Source organism: Danio aesculapii, chromosome 22 (assembly GCF_903798145.1).
Source record: "Danio aesculapii chromosome 22, fDanAes4.1, whole genome shotgun sequence".
NCBI classification, from domain to species: domain Eukaryota; kingdom Metazoa; phylum Chordata; class Actinopteri; order Cypriniformes; family Danionidae; genus Danio; species Danio aesculapii.
Genome location: NC_079456.1, coordinates 16,230,692 through 16,251,776, shown reverse-complemented (window position 1 = coordinate 16,251,776; position 21,085 = coordinate 16,230,692). Strand labels below are relative to the sequence as shown.

The window sequence follows — 21,085 nt, the reverse complement described above, 5'->3', positions numbered from 1 at the left end:
TGTTCCATAATTATAAACTGTTTCTTACAGATACACTGGAAAAGAGGTAAATGACAACGCTGATGGCCTTTTGAATGCTTCATTTTAATTCTCTGATCAATACGTGTTACATGTCATACACTTATACACAACATGATAATTGTTTTCAGGTATAGAGCATGTACACTGGTTAGTCACAATTTCTTCCACCAAAAAGCGGCTGACAGCGATTCACAAGTGTTTCGATTTCATCTACTTCCTGATAGATGTACATGCCAGTGACCAAGGCCTTTCGTATTTGGTTGTTGTTGTACACTCTCGTGATCTCACCAGTGAACGGGACATTGGTTTTGAAGGTATTGCTTGTAATGTCAATAGTGCAGGAATGGTTGGGTGGAATCTCCACATCCGTACTCACAGAATGAAGGTTTTTCTCAAGTACAGACGAAGTATTAAGACGTGACCGTGTGCGCTCAAATTTAAGCCCAAGTTTTCCTCCTACTTTTGCAATAGTTGGGATTTCACCAGAGACTGAAATCTCTGGGTTGATTCCGATTGAACGGATTTTACCAATTTGATAAGAATATATTTTATCAATACTTTGGTCCAATTTTACTGTATGTTTAGATGCAATGCAGTTTCTGTTGGAAGCTTTGAAATGTTTAAGCACTTCAGGGTTTTCTGTTGACACTGCACTTGATATTTGATACTCAACAACATTTAAATACTGCACTTTAATGTCGTTGTTTAAGACGAGCACTTCCCCATCCGTTTTTGAACTCATATTCAGATTTTTAACAATAAATTGCCCACATACCACCACTGACATTGGTGGAAACCTATTATTGGTATATTTCTTCCATTCCAGCAGTTCAAAGTTGTCCCTGTTCACTAAAAACATCAAGTCTTTGTAATTGGAAATGTCCACATATTTCCAATCCCCGGGGCCCACCTTTTGAAAACACGACTTTAAATTACTCTTGAGAAGGCAAAGCTCACAGTTTGAGATTTGTTTAGCAATGTAATGTTGCTGTCCTTCATCTTTAACAATAACTGTGTCCTTTGGCACTCTGTCTGATCTGACCCACTCCAAGCTGGTGTTGTGATCAGATGCTGTCTGGTCGATGTTTATGACATTTTCATCAGAAGGTTTCAATTCAATGAGCACCAGTCCACGTGGATGACGCTGATGGTGGCTCTCTGAAAACTCTGCAAGACAAATCCAGAACAGAAACACAAATCAAATGGCTATTAATGTTCAGGTGTCTAGCTGTTGAGCATTCAGAACTTAAAGAAAATCATGTCAGTTTACATTCAGTCATTTTGCAGACATTTTTGTGAAAGCGAATCAACAAAATGATGAACGTGAGAAGAAAATACACACAAGAAATGCTACAAAGGAACTGATATTGCGAGAAAGAAAGAGCTAGAGTAAGGAGTGGGAGAGGAAGAGATGTCACCTGAAAATTTTTGTCATCATTTACACTTCGTAAGCTTAACCCAACTTATATGACATTCTAAAAAGATAGCAAAGCCCAAAAAATTAATGAGGATTTCTTATTTTATCATGCTTGACATGTCAACAACTCGTAATTGTATAATGTGTAAGCGTACCAGCTCTTTCAAAGGTTGGACTGAGATCCCCCCCTGAAATTGTCAGCAGCAGAGCAAACACGATCCTTGTGCTGATATCCATCTTCAACTGATTTCTCAATGTGTCTGAAATATCACCATTAAGACAGACCTCAAAACAAGTTTCACAACATGTAATCAACAGTGGTGTAAAGTAACAATTACAAACACTCAAACTACTGTCATTTATTTATAAGTGCAGCAAACTGTTTAGAATCATTAAAGGTTTTTAAGACGATGTCCAAAATCTTTACACACAATGATTGATCGACTGTTTAGATGCATGTCACTGATGAGAAGATGAAGGATGTTTACTGTATGAAGACAGACATCGCCAAATGGCCGTACAGAATGTTTCGTTTACACATCCCTGCACAAATTGCATGTAAATGCATCAGCCTTTCACAGCATTATACTCACTACTCTTGAGGACTTTTATAAGGGCTACTTTTTACTCGTACTTTAAATAATATTTACAACAGATTCTTTCCTCTCTACAGTTTTAGGCAAGTACTTTTACTTCAGTATGATTTTTCAGAACTCTTTCCACCACTGGTAATCAAAGACCACTGTTCGATATCGAAAATAACATTCATTTGCATTCAGATTTGCTAGCCTACAGGCCTTTTTTATAAGTATTACATTTTTTATTTTAAAATACACTGTCAATAATATTGGTAAATTGGCAGTTTTCTGTATTTCCCTTATGTATGCTTTTGAGTTGCGTTATGGGATGTTGATCTTTGCTCCAAAAGCTTTTGATGTTGAACAGTTAAAATGACTCTCATGGACATTTTTAATAGTTTGAAGTGATATATTGTTTGGCACTCGTGGAGCTGCACATCAATGGATTTGCTCTTCAGTGTTTGGACTTTCAGCAGTGAAAATTAAACTAAACTGAACTGAACTAAACTGAACTTCAACTCTGAAAACTGAACTGACAAAGTTTTTAATTTACTAGAACTTCTATGTTAAGCTGCTTTGACACAATCCACATCGTAAAAGCGCTATAGAAATAAAGAGGTATTGAATATTGTTGTAAATTACAGTACAAAAACCTGGTAATGAACTGCCACTTCCTTTTTCTGTTTTTTTATTTTTACAAATTTAATCCTCTCTATAGTCTCTATATCTTGTCTTAAACTCCTAAAGTGCAGTATTTTCAACATCAAAAGTTGTCAGAGCAGAGATAAAACCCCCATAACGTTACATAATTACAACTGCAAATAACCAGAAAACACGAGATCAGATTTATTTATTTGTTCTAGTTTAGATAATAGGTCTAATTAAAATAAGAATTTTCAGTTCTAATTATTGAATTACTTTGAATAATTCTGGCAAAGTTTTGTCTTGTTTTCTTGAAATTCTGGACCCAGTCTTTGACAGTAGCTTATATATTTACACTTTCAGAAATACAGGTACGAGAGCTGTCAGTGGGCTAGTAGTTCCTGTTATAAAGTTGATTGGTATCTCTATGGTACGTAGTAATTGCTAATGAAAAAATCCAAGTGTGAAACCAATATGTTTACCATTTGAAAACTTACCCCAATGACAGCTCTCATATTATTTCAGAGAGTGAGCCTGTAATACTGAAATCACAATGAGAAAGAAAACAGGTTATGATGTTGTATTTTATATCCTCCATGATGTCTTACCTGTGAATGGTCAGCTCTGAGCTGAGAGTCAAGATCGTCTCTGGAATCAGTCCAGTGGACCTTCTTTTCCATCCTTACACTCCTCTATATTCTTGAGATGATGCAAATGTTTCGTTGTGCCACACACATTCATTTCTCTAATTTGTCATTTAATCTCTTCACATGTAAAATGTATTCCTTCATTTTATTATCCAATTATTTTAACAGCCGTTATCTAAAACATTATCACTTACCGGTGAGTCTTTGGCCATGAATTTACTGTAAGTTGACCTTAATTCTCAACTATCCAATGTGCTATCTGACATTTATTTAAAACAGAGGATCCAGAAGTGTAAGACCTGATAAATTAGATGGCTGTTGAAAGAGCTAACAGACATGTGCACGTTGGAGTGCTTTAGTGTTCTTCTGGTGGAAAAAAGACATAAATGTGAGTTAAAATCTAGACAAACCATTTCACATTGCTAGTGTAACCCCTCTGGGTTTTACTGACCCTCTCTGCATTCCCCCAGGATCCGATTACATTAGTAGAATTTTTCAAAAAACTTGCTATATGGGTTTCCAATATGTTTATTCATTACTCTTCTAGACATTAAAGTCATTTTAAGCTACACTTTAAAACCCAATAATTTAAGGGAACTGAAGCCATTTGAAGACAGATTGCCTTAAATCATTTATTTTTAAAAACTAACATTTTAGAGTACTGTGAACTCCATCTGTGTCCAGGGATTATTAAATACAATTATAATGCCACTGAAATAAATAACTCTTAAATAACACAATGTTTTCCCCCAATATACACAATAAACTTTCTTGAGTTAAATATAGCTTGTTTCATTTGGTATACTTTTATGTTTTTTGACTTATATTTAACTTTTGTTAATAATGCATGTAAGTCTTACTTTAACTCTCTGTTCTGTGGAAACAATTTTCCACAATATATGTAAAAAAAACATTATAAGGCTTTAGAAGTCAATATTGGTGATTTGAATGTAAAGGTGGAAGATATGAAAAATCCATAAAGAAAATGCAGCAATAATTTACTAAAACACATCTTAAGGAGTGAAAACATTAACTGACATTTTCAAAATTACAAATGAAAAAGGTTTCATAGTCTCTTGAACATTTTAACAAATACAATATATATATATATATATGTTAAATTACATTACTTTTTAATCTAGATTAATCTCACTGTATTCTTGAAATTAATCTAGTTTAAAATGGCTCATTTGAATTCTGCCGAAGGCATTCAGGATATGTGTGCTACCCAAATAATGACTAAATATAAGTCTTTGAGAAAGGGTTTCTCAAGTCAGGTGGTGCATTAGACCAGGGGCTTTTCTACTGTTCTACTATGATAATTGTGTCATGGATTGGTCAGGCTCTCACGACCCCCACTCACGAAGATCACCATCACCTGACTTCTAATGAGCACACAGCTGCATCACATTCACGAGCACCAGATAAAAGCACAGCACTCCAGTCGCTCATTGTCCGGGCTCGTCTCGACGAAAGCGGACAACTGAGCGACCACTCAGCGTAGTCATCCTCAGCTAAACAAACGATTTACTTACCTGTTCTCTTTGTATTCCTCCTAGTCTTCCTGGTCCCCCCGAATCGTCCTGTCTTCCAGTCCTTCCAAGTCTGTGTCATCCTCTGTCAGCTGTATCTGGTGTGTGCTGTCCATCCTCGTGTATTCCTGTTACCCAGCCACGGAGGAAAAGACCCCAACATCATTCCTGATCCTCCTGGCTATCCTTCATGTGCTCCTTGTTGTCATTCAATAAACACCCTAACGTTTCCTTACCTCTGTCTCCTGTCCGCTTCATAACAGAAGCCCGGACCCATAACGACGACAACATGAGCACCCTCGATCACTTTCAAGAGCTGGTGGACCAGTTGAAGCGGATTCTACAGCCACCAGCTCCACTTTCCAACGCACCACCAGCACCGAGCACTTCCGCCTCCACAGTTTCTTCTTCGGCCCTTCCTTCCAGTCCCATGGCCCGACCAGCGCCCTACTCAGGCGGAGCGGGGGAGTGCAATGGTTTTCTGTTACAATGTTCCCTCATATTCGAAATGCAACCTTCTCTATATCCCACAGATAAGTCAAAGATCGCCTACATCGTATCACTACTCTCTGGACCTGCACTTAAATGGGCTGAGACGATCTGGAACCAAGCCGGGCCGGTCATGAATTCCATCACTACCTTCACGGAGTATTTCAAAGAGGTGTTTGGACGTTCTGATGGGGAAGTAGCCGCTGGAGAGCAGCTGTATCATCTAAAGCAAGGTACTCTATCTACACAGGAATATGCTCTCCGGTTTCGCACTCTAGCAGCTGCAAGTGGATGGAATGAGAGATCGTTGTTGACCACGTACCGGCTCGGCTTGGAACCCACTCTCCGAATCCAGCTGGCCACATTAGATGATACAATGGGTCTGGAGAGATTCATCCAACATTCTCTCCGATGTTCCGATCGTCTCCGTTCCTATCAACAGGACACCATCACCCCCTCGTCTGCACTCCTCCAATCGCCTGAGTCAACAGCCTCTCCAGAACCAGAACCCATGATAATAGAGTCTGGAAGACTGACATCAGCGGAACGACAGAGGAGGCTGACCCGGGGTCTGTGTCTATACTGCGGTGTCAGTGGACACACCCGTATGGAGTGTCCCCTTCGTCCCATTCGGACTTCAGTGAGTGTATTCAGTACGAATATTGAACAATGTAAACCACTTACTACCACCGTACAAATAACTACTGCCTCTATTTCTCTCCTTGTCACAGCCCTCATCGACTCCGGGTCAGCAGGGAACTTCATCTCCCAATCCCTCTGTCGTCAACTCCACCTCCGTACTGAGGCGTCCTCGCATATATACCAGATACAACCGATAACCCAGTGCACTCGATCTTCGACCCGTATCCATCGACAATGCGAAGACATCCTTCTTCAAGTGGGGCTGTTACATCAAGAGAGGATTCAATTTCTGGTTCTGGAGGGTGCAAATATGGACATCATTCTAGGGCGCCCGTGGCTGGTGAAGCACGATCCCATCATCTCTTGGGGCACAGGAGAGATAAAGAAATGGGGATCTGGATGTACACCTACCTGTTTTCCAAATCTCCCTCTTCAAGGTCGGAACCCCATTTCTTTGTTTGCAACATCGGTCGAGAGCCCTCCTGAGAAGCAGTCTATCCACATTCCTAAGGAGTACAGCTCCTTTCATGATGTCTTCTGCCCCAAGAGAGCTTCCCAGCTACCGCCGCATCGGCCATGGGACTGCGCGATCGACCTAGTTCCAGATGCCCAGTTGCCAAGAGGTAGGATCTACCCGCTCTCGCTTCCAGAGAATCAGGCAATGGAAGATTACATAAGGGAGGCTCTGAGTCAGGGGTACATACGTCACTCAAAATCCCCAGCCGCCTCAAGCTTCTTCTTTGTGGCCAAGAAGGACGGAGGGCTGCGTCCATGCATCGACTACAGGGTCCTAAATAACGGTACAGTAAAATACCGATATCCCCTTCCTCTGGTACCAGCCGCTTTGGAACAGCTCCGAGAAGCTAAAGTCTTCACTAAATTGGACCTCCGCAGCGCGTATAATCTGATAAGAATACGTGAGGGGGACCAATGGAAGACAGCATTCGTGACCCCTACTGGCCACTATGAATATGAGGTCATGCCTTACGGTCTGGTCAACGCCCCCTCCGTATTCCAAAACTTCATTCATGAAGTCCTCCGGGAGTTTCTTCACCACTTTGTAATAGTGTACATAGATGACATCCTCATTTACTCCCGGAGTGAGGCCGAACATCGCCAACACGTTGCGGAGGTCCTACACACATTGAGAGAACATCACCTCTACCTCAAAGCGGAGAAATGCTCATTCCACCAGAAGTCGATTCATTTCTTGGGATACATCATTGATCAAACCGGTATACGTATGGATGGGAAGAAAATTGAGGCTGTTCTATCCTGGTCAGAACCCACTTCCATTAAGGAGCTCCAGAAGTTTCTTGGGTTTGCTAACTTTTATAGACGGTTTATCAAGGACTACAGCAGGATTACATCACCTCTCACTAATCTCCTCAAGGGTAAACCCAAAGGACTGGAGTGGACCAAAGAAGCAGCCGCAGCCTTCCGCCTTCTTAAGAAGGAGTTCACAAGGGCCCCACTCCTGACTCATCCTGACCCAAATCTTCCTTTCGTGGTGGAAGTGGACGCATCCACCACCGGCGTCGGGGCAGTATTATCTCAACATCATGATACACCGCCCCGACTGCATCCCTGTGCCTATTTCTCTCGGAAGTTGAGCCCGGCGGAGCAGAATTACAGCATAGGAGACAGGGAGCTGCTAGCAATCAAGCTAGCCTTGGAGGAGTGGCGTCACTGGTTGGAGGGAGCCAAACATCCGTTCCAGGTGATCACAGATCACAAAAACCTCCAATATATCAAAGAGGCCAAGAGACTATGTCCACGTCAAGCCAGATGGTCACTTTTCTTCTCACGTTTTGATTTCTCCATTTCCTATCGTCCAGGACCCAAGAATCTAAGAGCAGACGCTCTCTCTCGTTTACACGAGCATCACGATCATGAAGAACTCCCAACGAAGATTCTTCCCGAACACATCTCCATTTGTCCGATCACCTGGAACGCTCCTCCAGTCGTTGCCACTCCGGAAGCCCCTGCTCCGCCGGGATGCCCTCCTCATCGGCAGTTCATACCACCTGAACACCGGGTAGATCTGATCCACTCCTTACATACCTCGCTAGGCACTGGACATCCAGGGATCAACAATACTCTCTCGCTAGTATCCCAACGATTCTGGTGGCCAAACATGGCAAGGGATGTGAGGCAATATGTTCAGGGCTGTAAGGACTGTGCCCAATCCAAGAGCCCACGTCATCTACCCGCTGGAAAGCTCCATCCCTTGCCGATTCCGAACCGTCCCTGGTCACACCTAGGAGTGGACTTTATCACTGATCTCCCTTCGTCAGAAGGTAATACCTGTATTCTAGTCATAGTAGATAGATTCTCAAAGTTTGTCAAACTAATCCCTCTGAAAGGTCTTCCCACAGCCTTTGAAACAGCCGACAATATCTTTAATCAAGTCTTCAGGTCATTTGGTATTCCAGAAGATATTGTGTCGGACAGAGGTCCACAGTTCATCTCACGTCTATGGAAAGCCTTCTTCAAGCTCCTAGGTGTGGCCGTCAGCCTCTCTTCTGGATATCATCCCCAAACCAACGGGCAGACAGAGAGGAAGATTCAGGAGGTGGGACGGTTCCTGAGGACCTTCTGCAGTGGTCACCAGAGCTCCTGGAGCCAGTATTTGGGCTGGGCAGAATATGCCCAAAATTCACTGCGGCAACCCTCCACCGGACTCACGCCATTCCAGTGCGTCCTGGGCTTCCAACCACCGCTCTTTCCCTGGGATGGCGAACCATCTGATGTCCCCGCAGTGGATCACTGGTTCCGGGAGAGCGAGAGAGTCTGGGACGAGGCTCATCAACATCTGCAGAGGGCAGTCCGTCGAAGCAAGGTAACCGCCGATAGAAGAAGGTCTGAAGAACCCAGATACACACCCGGACAAAAGGTGTGGCTATCCACCCGGGACATACGCATGCGACTGCCCTCTCGCAAGTTAAGTCCCCGATTTGTTGGTCCCTTCACCATCGTGGAACAGGTTAACCCCGTCACCTACAAACTACAATTACCCTCTCACTACCGTATTCACCCTACATTCCACGTATCACTCCTGAAACCCTATCACGATCCTGTTCTTCCCTCCACAGAGCCTGACCACGAAGAGGAACCCCCTCCTCCACTGCTCCTAGAAGAAGGAGCCGTCTACGCAGTGAAGGAGATCTTGCGTTCCCGACGTCGTGGTGGCCAGTTGGAGTACCTGGTGGACTGGGAAGGGTACGGCCCCGAAGAAAGGACATGGGTTCCCAGAGCTGATATTCTCGATCCTAGTCTCATGGTGGAGTTTCATGAGAGCCACCCTGAGTTCCCAGCGCCTAGAGGCAGAGGGAGACCACCACGGCGTCGGAGGTGTCGGCCCTCAGGAGCGGGCCCTGGGGAGGGGGGTACTGTCATGGATTGGTCAGGCTCTCACGACCCCCACTCACGAAGATCACCATCACCTGACTTCTAATGAGCACACAGCTGCATCACATTCACGAGCACCAGATAAAAGCACAGCACTCCAGTCGCTCATTGTCCGGGCTCGTCTCGACGAAAGCGGACAACTGAGCGACCACTCAGCGTAGTCATCCTCAGCTAAACAAACGATTTACTTACCTGTTCTCTTTGTATTCCTCCTAGTCTTCCTGGTCCCCCCGAATCGTCCTGTCTTCCAGTCCTTCCAAGTCTGTGTCATCCTCTGTCAGCTGTATCTGGTGTGTGCTGTCCATCCTCGTGTATTCCTGTTACCCAGCCACGGAGGAAAAGACCCCAACATCATTCCTGATCCTCCTGGCTATCCTTCATGTGCTCCTTGTTGTCATTCAATAAACACCCTAACGTTTCCTTACCTCTGTCTCCTGTCCGCTTCATAACAAATTGGTGATGAAAATAAAAGATGTTCAATAAGATGTACTTCTGTTTACTAACTGTTTATTCAGTTAAACATGAATTTTGAACAGTAGGCCTACATAAGCTTCAAACAGCGATTTTTGATTACCTTAATCCGACTAAAGTCATAACTGAACTAAACAGAAATGGAATTAAGACGTGGAGTGTGCATATATTAGTGGCATTACTGAAGTAAACACCGCAATCAAACTATTACCATCATGTAGGACTTTTTGCCATAATTTCCAACAAGATATTGTTATGTTATTCTTATATTATATTATTATTATATTATTATTATTATATAATATCATTATTAATATTATATTATTGTTATATTATTCTATTATTATTATTATTATATTATTATTATTATTATATTATTATTATTATTATTATTATTATTATTATTATTAACAGTACTTGTAATAAAAGCAATGATGACTGGAGTAATTTAATTAGAATCTACATACAATAAGAAAGCAGTTATATAAAATTGTAGTAAATATTTAACCTTTTTTATTCCATTTAATGAAAGCCGCCTTGATGAACAGAATAATTTTCTTTAAAAAGATCTTTTTAACAGGTATTGTGTGTATATATACACAGTGGGGGAATAAGTATTCTCAGAAAACATATTTCTAAAGATTCTGTTGACTTGAATGTTTTTTTAATAAAATGAAATGACACAGGAAATACAATTCATGTGACTTCACTCTTTATAAGTCTTTAAGCTTTCATCATCATACTTTCATCATTGAGATTTGTTTGGTTGTTTTCAACATCTGGTGAAAATTTTAATTCAGCAGCACCTAGAAATCTGTTTTCTGAGGAATATATATATATTACATTAGTATATTAATTATTTTATTTATTTTTTGACTGTTGTGAAATAATCAGTATAAAGGGTGCACCCCTGTGTTGGAACTACTATGTGAAAACAAATCTGCCATCCAGAGGCAAAGTGCAGAAACTACAGATTTGATCTAAAATGGCTTTGTGGCATTGGTTCTGTCTTGTGACTCAGTCTCCTGGTTCATTTTTTTTCTTTTCCAATTTTCAGAGAATCGAAAAGACATATACATCAAAAATTGTATTTCTTTTATCTTCCCGCACTTTAGCTTTGTATATGGCAGTGTTTCCTAACCCTGTTCCTGGAGGAACACCAACTCAGATTTAGCTTGTCTCCCTTATCTGACTCATTTGGAGTCTCTTCTAATGTTCTGATGAGTTGATTCAGGTGTGTTTTGGTTAGGAAAATGTTCAAAACGTGTACTGTTGGTGTGCCCTCTGGAACAGGGTTGAGAAACACTGCTATATGGCACAAATAAAATGTGCATTTGCAGTTATTGTCAGTATTTTATTAGTATTTCGTTAAAAGTGTTCCATAATTATAAACTGTTTCTTACAGATACACTGGAAAAGAGGTAAATGACAACGCTGATGGCCTTTTGAATGCTTCATTTTAATTCTCTGATCAATACGTGTTACATGTCATACACTTATACACAACATGATAATTGTTTTCAGGTATAGAGCATGTACACTGGTTAGTCACAATTTCTTCCACCAAAAAGCGGCTCACAGCGATTCACAAGTGTTTCGATTTCATCTACTTCCTGATAGATGTACATGCCAGTGACCAAGGCCTTTCGTATTTGGTTGTTGTTGTACACTCTCGTGATCTCACCAGTGAACGGGACATTGGTTTTGAAGGTATTGCTTGTAATGTCAATAGTGCAGGAATGGTTGGGTGGAATCTCCACATCCGTACTCACAGAATGAAGGTTTTTCTCAAGTACAGACGAAGTATTAAGACGTGACCGTGTGCGCTCAAATTTAAGCCCAAGTTTTCCTCCTACTTTTGCAATAGTTGGGATTTCACCAGAGACTGAAATCTCTGGGTTGATTCCGATTGAACGGATTTTACCAATTTGATAAGAATATATTTTATCAATACTTTGGTCCAATTTTACTGTATGTTTAGATGCAATGCAGTTTCTGTTGGAAGCTTTGAAATGTTTAAGCACTTCAGGGTTTTCTGTTGACACTGCACTTGATATTTGATACTCAACAACATTTAAATACTGCACTTTAATGTCGTTGTTTAAGACGAGCACTTCCCCATCCGTTTTTGAACTCATATTCAGATTTTTAACAATAAATTGCCCACATACCACCACTGACATTGGTGGAAACCTATTATTGGTATATTTCTTCCATTCCAGCAGTTCAAAGTTGTCCCTGTTCACTAAAAACATCAAGTCTTTGTAATTGGAAATGTCCACATATTTCCAATCCCCGGGGCCCACCTTTTGAAAACACGACTTTAAATTACTCTTGAGAAGGCAAAGCTCACAGTTTGAGATTTGTTTAGCAATGTAATGTTGCTGTCCTTCATCTTTAACAATAACTGTGTCCTTTGGCACTCTGTCTGATCTGACCCACTCCAAGCTGGTGTTGTGATCAGATGCTGTCTGGTCGATGTTTATGACATTTTCATCAGAAGGTTTCAATTCAATGAGCACCAGTCCACGTGGATGACGCTGATGGTGGCTCTCTGAAAACTCTGCAAGACAAATCCAGAACAGAAACACAAATCAAATGGCTATTAATGTTCAGGTGTCTAGCTGTTGAGCATTCAGAACTTAAAGAAAATCATGTCAGTTTACATTCAGTCATTTTGCAGACATTTTTGTGAAAGCGAATCAACAAAATGATGAACGTGAGAAGAAAATACACACAAGAAATGCTACAAAGGAACTGATATTGCGAGAAAGAAAGAGCTAGAGTAAGGAGTGGGAGAGGAAGAGATGTCACCTGAAAATTTTTGTCATCATTTACACTTCTTAAGCTTAACCCAACTTATATGACATTCTAAAAAGATAGCAAAGCCAAAAAAATTAATGAGGATTTCTTATTTTATCATGCTTGACATGTCAACAACTCGTAATTGTATAATGTGTAAGCGTACCAGCTCTTTCAAAGGTTGGACTGAGATCCCCCCCTGAAATTGTCAGCAGCAGAGCAAACACGATCCTTGTGCTGATATCCATCTTCAACTGATTTCTCAATGTGTCTGAAATATCACCATTAAGACAGACCTCAAAACAAGTTTCACAACATGTAATCAACAGTGGTGTAAAGTAACAATTACAAACACTCAAACTACTGTCATTTATTTATAAGTGCAGCAAACTGTTTGGAATCATTAAAGGTTTTTAAGATGATGTCCAAAATCTTTACACACAATGATTGATCGACTGTTTAGATGCATGTCACTGATGAGAAGATGAAGGATGTTTACTGTATGATGACAGAAATCGCCAAATGGCCGTACAGAATGTTTCGTTTACACATCCCTGCACAAATTGCATGTAAATGCATCAGCCTTTCACAGCATTATACTCATTACTCTTGAGGACTTTTATAAGGGCTACTTTTTACTCGTACTTTAAATAATATTTACAACAGATTCTTTCCTCTCTACAGTTTTAGGCAAGTACTTTTACTTCAGTATGATTTTTCAGAACTCTTTCCACCACTGGTAATCAAAGACCACTGTTCGATATCGAAAAATAACATTCATTTGCATTCAGATTTGCTAGCCTACAGGCCTTTTTTATAAGTATTACATTTTTTATTTTAAAATACACTGTCAATAATATTGGTAAATTGGCAGTTTTCTGTATTTCCCTTATGTATGCTTTTGAGTTGCGTTATGGGATGTTGATCTTTGCTCCAAAAGCTTTTGATGTTGAACAGTTAAAATGGCTCTCATGGACATTTTTAATAGTTTGAAGTGATATATTGTTTGGCACTCGTGGAGCTGCACATCAATGGATTTGCTCTTCAGTGTTTGGACTTTCAGCAGTGAAAATTAAACTAAACTGAACTGAACTAAACTGAACTTCAACTCTGAAAACTGGACTGACAAAGTTTTTAATTTACTAGAACTTCTATGTTAAGCTGCTTTGACACAATCCACATCGTAAAAGCGCTATAGAAATAAAGAGGTATTGAATATTGTTGTAAATTACAGTACAAAAACCTGGTAATGAACTGCCACTTCCTTTTTCTGTTTTTTTTACAAATTTAATCCTCTCTATAGTCTCTATATCTTGTCTTAAACTCCTAAAGTGCAGTATTTTCAACATCAAAAGTTGTCAGAGCAGAGATAAAACCCCCATAACGTTACATAATTACAACTGCAAATAACCAGAAAACACGAGATCAGATTTATTTATTTGTTCTAGTTTAGATAATAGGTCTAATTCAGGGGTGTTCAAACTCTGTCCTGGAGGGCCGGTGTCCTGCAGATTTTAGCTCCAACCTGCCTCAACACACCTGCAAGGATGTTTCTAGAAAGCCTAGTGCGTGCTTGATTAGCTAGCCCAGGTGTGTCTGATTGGGGTTGGAACTAAACTTTGCAGGACACCGGCCCTCCAGGACTGAGTTTGGACCTGCCTGGTCTAATTAAAATAAGAATTTTCAGTTCTAATAATTAAATCACTTTGAGTAATTCTGACAAAGTTTTGTCTTGTCTTCTTGAAATTCTGGACCCAGTCTTTGACAGTAGCTTATATATTTACACTTTCAGAAATACAGGTACGAGAGCTGTCAGTGGGCTAGTAGTTCCTGTTATAAAGTTGATTGGTATCTCTATGGTACGTAGTAATTGCTAATGAAAAAATCCAAGTTTGAAACCAATATGTTTACCATTTGAAAACTTACCCCAATGACAGCTCTCATATTATTTCAGAGAGTGAGCCTGTAATACTGAAATCACAATGAGAAAGAAAACAGGTTATGATGTTGTATTTTATATCCTCCATTATGTCTTACCTGTGAATGGTCAGCTCTGAGCTGAGAGTCAAGATCGTCTCTGGAATCAGTCCAGTGGACTTTCTTTTCCATCCTTACACTCCTCTATATTCTTGAGATGATGCAAATGTTTCGTTGTGCCACACACATTCGTTTCTCTAATTTGTCATTTAATCTCTTCACATGTAAAATGTATTCCTTCATTTTATTATCCAATTATTTTAACAGCCGTTATCTAAAACATTATCACTTACCGGTGAGTCTTTGGCCATGAATTTACTGTAAGTTGACCTTAATTCTCAACTATCCAATGTGCTATCTGACATTTATTTAAAACAGAGGATCCAGAAGTGTAAGACCTGATAAATTAGATGGCTGTTGAAAGAGCTAACAGACATGTGCACGTTGGAGTGCTTTAGTGTTCTTCTGGTGGAATAAAGACATAAATGTGAGTTAAAATCTAGACAAACCATTTCACATTGCTAGTGTAACCCCTCTGGGTTTTACTGACCCTCTCTGCATTCCCCCAGGATCCGATTACATTAGTAGAATTTTTCAAAAAACTTGCTATATGGGTTTCCAATATGTTTATTCATTACTCTTCTAGACATTAAAGTCATTTTAAGCTACACTTTAAAACCCAATAATTTAAGGGAACTGAAGCCATTTGAAGACAGATTGCCTTAAATCATTTATTTTAAAAACTAACATTTTAGAGTACTGTGAACTCCATCTGTGTCCAGGGAATATTAAATACAATTATAATGCCACTGAAATAAATAACTCTTAAATAACACAATGTTTTCCCCCAATATACACAATAAACTTTCTTGAGTTAAATAAAGCTTGTTTCATTTGGTATACTTTTATGTTTTTTGACTTATATTTAACTTTTGTTAATAATGCATGTAAGTCTTACTTTAACTCTCTGTTCTGTGGAAACAATTTTCCACAATATATGTAAAAAAAACATTATAAGGCTTTAGAAGTCAATATTGGTGATTTGAATGTAAAGGTGGAAGATATGAAAAATCCATAAAGAAAATGCAGCAATAATTTACTAAAACACATCTTAAGGAGTGAAAACATTAACTGACATTTTCAAAATTACAAATGAAAAAGGTTTCATAGTCTCTTGAACATTTTAACAAATACAATATATATATATATATATATATATATATATATATATATATATATATATATATATATATATATATATAAATATATATATATATATGTTAAATTACATTAATTTTTAATCTAGATTAATCTCACTGTAATCTTGAAATTAATCTAGTTTAAAATGGCTCATTTGAATTTTGCCGAAGGCATTCAGGATATGTGTGCTACCCAAATAATGACTAAACATAAGTCTTTGAGAATGGGTTTCTCAAGTCAGGCGGCGCATTAGACCAGGGGCTTTTCTACTGTTCTACTACGATAATTGGTGATTAAAATAAATGATGTTCAATAAGATGTACTTCTGTTTACTAACTGTTTATTCAGTTAAACATGAATTTTGAACTGTAGGCCTACATAAGCTCCAAACAGCGATTTTTGATTACCTTAATCCGACTAAAGTCATAACTGAACTAAACAGAAATGGAATTAAGACGTGGAGTGTGCATATATTAGTGGCATTACTGAAGTAAACACCACAATCAAACTATTGCCGTCATGTGGGACTTTTTGAAAATATTTTCCAACAAGATATTGTTATTTTATTATTATATTATATTATTATTATTATTATTATTATATTATTATTATATTAATATTTTATTGTTATTATTATTATATGATTATTGTTGTTGTTATTATATTATATTATATTATATTATATTATATTATATTATATTATATTATATTATATTATATTATATTATATTATATTATATTATATTATTATTGTTATTATTATTATTATTAACGGTACTTGTAATAAAAGCAATGATGACTGGAGTAATTTAATTTGAATCTACATACAATAAGAAAGCAGTTATATAAAATTGTACTAAATATTTAACCTTTTTTATTCCATTTAATAAAAGCCACCTTGATGAACAGAATAATTTTCTTTAAAAAGATCTTTTTAACAGGTATTGTGTGTATATATACACAGTGGGGGAATAAGTATTCTCAGAAAACATATTTCTAAAGATTCTGTTGACTTGAATGTTTTTTTAATAAAATGAAATGACACAGGAAATACAATTCATGTGACTTCACTCTCTATAAGTCTTTAAGCTTTCATCATCATACTTTCATCATTGAGATTTGTTTGGTTGTTTTCAACATCTGGTGAAAATTTTAATTCAGCAGCACCTAGAAATCTGTTTTCTGAGGAATATATATATATTACATTAGTATATTAATTATTATATTTATTTTTTGACTGTTGTGAAATAATGAGTATAAAGGGTGCACCCCTGTGTTGGAACTACTATGTGAAAACAAATCTGCCATCCAGAGGCAAAGTGCAGAAACTACAGATTTGATCTAAAATGGCTTTGTGGCATTGGTTCTGTCTTGTGACTCAGTCTCCTGGTTCAGTTTTTTTCTTTTCCAATTTTCAGAGAATCGAAAAGACATATACATCAAAAATTGTATTTCTTTTATCTTCCCGCACTTTAGCTTTGTATATGGCAGTGTTTCCTAACCCTGTTCCTGGAGGCACACCAACACAGATTTAGCTTGTCTCCCTTATCTGACTCATTTGGAGTCTCTTCTAATGTTCTGATGAGTTGATTCAGGTGTGTTTTGGTTAGGAAAATGTTCAAAACGTGTACTGTTGGTGTGTCTCTGGAACAGGGTTGAGAAACACTGCTATATGGCTCAAATAAAATGTGCATTTGCAGTTATTGTCAGTATTTTATTAGTATTTCGTTAAAAGTGTTCCATAATTATAAACTGTTTCTTACAGATACACTGGAAAAGAGGTAAATGACAACGCTGATGGCCTTTTGAATGCTTCATTTTATTTCTCTGATCAATACGTGTTACATGTCATACACTTATACACAACATGATAATTGTTTTCAGGTATAGAGCATGTACACTGGTTAGTCACAATTTCTTCCACCAAAAAGCGGCTGACAGCGATTCACAAGTGTTTCGATTTCATCTACTTCCTGATAGATGTACATGCCGGTGACCAAGGCCTTTCGTATTTGGTTGTTGTTGTACACTCTCGTGATCTCACCAGTGAACGGGACATTGGTTTTGAAGGTATTGCTTGTAATGTCAATAGTGCAGGAATGGTTGGGTGGAATCTCCACATCCGTACTCACAGAATGAAGGTTTTTCTCAAGTACAGACGAAGTATTAAGACGTGACCGTGTGCGCTCAAATTTAAGCCCAAGTTTTCCTCCTATTTTTGCAATAGTTGGGATTTCACCAGAGACTGAAATCTCTGGGTTTATTCCGATTGAACGGATTTTACCAATTTGATAAGAATATATTTTATCAATATTTTGGTCCAATTTTACTGTATGTTTAGATGCATTGCAGTTTCTGTTGGAAGCTTTGAAATGTTTAAGCACTTCAGGGTTTTCTGTTGACACTGCACTTGATATTTGATACTCAACAACATTTAAATACTGCACTTTAATGTCGTTGTTTATGACGAGCACTTCCCCATCCGTTTTTGAACTCATATTCAGATTTTTAACAATATATTTCCCACATACCAACGCTGACATTGGTGGAAACCTATCATTTGTATATTTCTTCCATCCCAGCAGTTCAAAGTTGTCCTTGTTCACTAAAAACATCAAGTCTTTGTAATTGGAAATGTCCACATATTTCCAATCCCCGGGGCCCACCATTTGAAAACACGACTTTAAATTACTCTTGAGAAGGCAAAGCTCACAGTTTGAGATATGTTTAGCAATGTAATGTTGCTGTCCTTCATCTTTAACAATAACTGTGTCCTTTGGCACTCTGTCTGATCTGACCCACTCCAAGCTGGTGTGATCAGATGCTGTCTGGTCGATGTTTACGACAATTTTAAAAGAAGGTTTCGGTTCAATGAGCACCAGTCCACGTGGATGACGCTGATGGTGGCTCTCTGAAAACTCTGCAAGACAAATCCAGAACAGAAACACAAATCAAATGGCTATTAATGTTCAGGTGTCTAGCTGTTGAGCATTCAGAACTTAAAGAAAATCATGTCAGTTTACATTCAGTCATTTTGCAGACATTTTTGTGAAAGCGAATCAACAAAATGATGAACGTGAGAAGAAAATACACACAAGAAATGCTACAAAGGAACTGATATTGCGAGAAAGAAAGAGCTAGAGTAAGGAGTGGGAGAGGAAGAGATGTCACCTGAAAATTTTTGTCATCATTTACACTTCGTAAGCTTAACCCAACTTATATGACATTCTAAAAAGATAGCAAAGCCAAAAAAATTAATGAGGATTTCTTATTTTATCATGCTTGACATGTCAACAACTCGTAATTGTATAATGTGTAAGCGTACCAGCTCTTTCAAAGGTTGGACTGAGATCCCCCCCTGAAATTGTCAGCAGCAGAGCAAACACGATCCTTGTGCTGATATCCATCTTCAACTGATTTCTCAATGTGTCTGAAATATCACCATTAAGACAGACCTCAAAACAAGTTTCACAACATGTAATCAACAGTGGTGTAAAGTAACAATTACAAACACTCAAACTACTGTCATTTATTTATAAGTGCAGCAAACTGTTTAGAATCATTAAAGGTTTTTAAGACGATGTCCAAAATCTTTACACACAATGATTGATCGACTGTTTAGATGCATGTCACTGATGAGAAGATGAAGGATGTTTACTGTATGAAGACAGAAATCGCCAAATGGCCGTACAGAATGTTTCGTTTACACATCCCTGCACAAATTGCATGTAAATGCATCAGCCTTTCACAGCATTATACTCATTACTCTTGAGGACTTTTATAAGGGCTACTTTTTACTCGTACTTTAAATAATATTTACAACAGATTCTTTCCTCTCTACAGTTTTAGGCAAGTACTTTTACTTCAGTATGATTTTTCAGAACTCTTTCCACCACTGGTAATCAAAGACCACTGTTCGATATCGAAAAATAACATTCATTTGCATTCAGATTTGCTAGCCTACAGGCCTTTTTTATAAGTATTCAATTTTCTATTTTAAAATACACTGTCAATAATATTGGTAAATTGGCAGTTTTCTGTATTTCCCTTATGTATGCTTTTGAGTTGCGTTATGGGATGTTGATCTTTGCTCCAAAAGCTTTTGATGTTGAACAGTTAAAATGACTCTCATGGACATTTTTAATAGTTTGAAGTGATATATTGTTTGGCACTCGTGGAGCTGCACATCAATGGATTTGCTCTTCAGTGTTTGGACTTTCAGCAGTGAAAATTAAACTAAACTGAACTGAACTAAACTGAACTTCAACTCTGAAAACTGGACTGACAAAGTTTTTAATTTACTAGAACTTCTATGTTAAGCTGCTTTGACACAATCCACATCGTAAAAGCGCTATAGAAATAAAGAGGTATTGAATATTGTTGTAAATTACAGTACAAAAACCTGGTAATGAACTGCCACTACCTTTTTCTGTTTTTTTGTTTTAACAAATTTAATCCTCTCTATAGTCTCTCTATATCTTGTCTCAAACTCCTAAAGTGCAGTATTTTCAACATCAAAAGTTGTCAGAGCAGAGATAAAACCCCCATAACGTTACATAATTACAACTGCAAATAACCAGAAAAGACGAGATCAGATTTATTTATTTGTTCTAGTTTAGATAATAGGTCTAATTCAGGGGTGTTCAAACTCTGTCCTGGAGGGCCGGTGTCCTGCAGATTTTAGCTCCAACCTGCCTCAACACACCTGCAAGGATGTTTCTAGAAAGCCTAGTGCGTGCTTGATTAGCTAGCCCAGGTGTGTCTGATTGGGGTTGGAACTAAACTTTGCAGGACACCGGCCCTCCAGGACTGAGTTTGGACCTGCCTGGTCTAATTAAAATAAGAATTTTCAGTTCTAATAATTAAATCACTTTGAGTAATTCTGACAAAGTTTTGTTTTGTTTTCTTAAAATTCTGGACCCAGTCTTCGACAGTAGCTTATATATTTACACTTTCAGAAATAGAGGTACGAGAGCTGTCAGTGGGCTAGTAGTTCCTGTTATAAAGTTGATTGGTATCTCTATGGTACGTGGTAATTGCTAATGAAAAAATCCAAGTGTGAAACCAATATGTTTACCATTTGAAAACTTACCCCAATGACAGCTCTCATATTATTTCAGAGAATGAGCCTGTAATACTGAAATCACAATGAGAAAGAAAACAGGTTATGATGTTGTATTTTATATCCTCCATGATGTCTTACCTGTGAATGGTCAACTCTGAGCTGAGAGTCAAGATCGTCTCTGGAATCAGTCC

General features: G+C 38.4%; 3 protein-coding genes across 4 annotated transcripts; all 3 read right to left on the bottom strand.

The window, feature by feature from the left end:
• Positions 1–65: 65 nt before the first annotated feature.
• Positions 66–3,319, bottom strand: LOC130216289 (natterin-4-like). The gene is made up of 3 exons (XM_056448188.1): positions 3,267–3,319; positions 1,594–1,698; positions 66–1,188 (listed from the first exon to the last, which is right to left on the bottom strand). Exons 2-3 carry the CDS (start codon positions 1,673–1,675, stop codon positions 170–172), a joined length of 1,101 nt encoding a protein of 366 aa, XP_056304163.1. The 5' UTR covers positions 1,676–1,698; positions 3,267–3,319; the 3' UTR covers positions 66–169.
• A 7,971-nt stretch (positions 3,320–11,290) lies between these two features.
• LOC130216288 (natterin-4-like) lies at positions 11,291–14,742 on the bottom strand. The gene is made up of 3 exons (XM_056448187.1): positions 14,690–14,742; positions 12,819–12,923; positions 11,291–12,413 (listed from the first exon to the last, which is right to left on the bottom strand). The coding sequence occupies exons 2-3, from the start codon at positions 12,898–12,900 to the stop codon at positions 11,395–11,397; spliced, it is 1,101 nt and encodes a 366-aa protein (XP_056304162.1). The 5' UTR covers positions 12,901–12,923; positions 14,690–14,742; the 3' UTR covers positions 11,291–11,394.
• Positions 14,743–17,660: 2,918 nt separating this feature from the next.
• LOC130216292 (natterin-4-like) lies at positions 17,661–21,085 on the bottom strand. 2 transcript variants are annotated; one of them, XM_056448190.1, is made up of 3 exons: positions 21,033–21,085; positions 19,155–19,259; positions 17,661–18,749 (listed from the first exon to the last, which is right to left on the bottom strand). In XM_056448190.1, exons 2-3 carry the CDS (start codon positions 19,234–19,236, stop codon positions 17,734–17,736), a joined length of 1,098 nt encoding a protein of 365 aa, XP_056304165.1. In that variant the 5' UTR covers positions 19,237–19,259; positions 21,033–21,085; the 3' UTR covers positions 17,661–17,733. The 2 variants fall into 2 exon arrangements, with proteins under 2 accessions (XP_056304165.1, XP_056304166.1); XM_056448191.1 differs by lacking the exon at positions 21,033–21,085 and adding an exon at positions 20,922–20,962.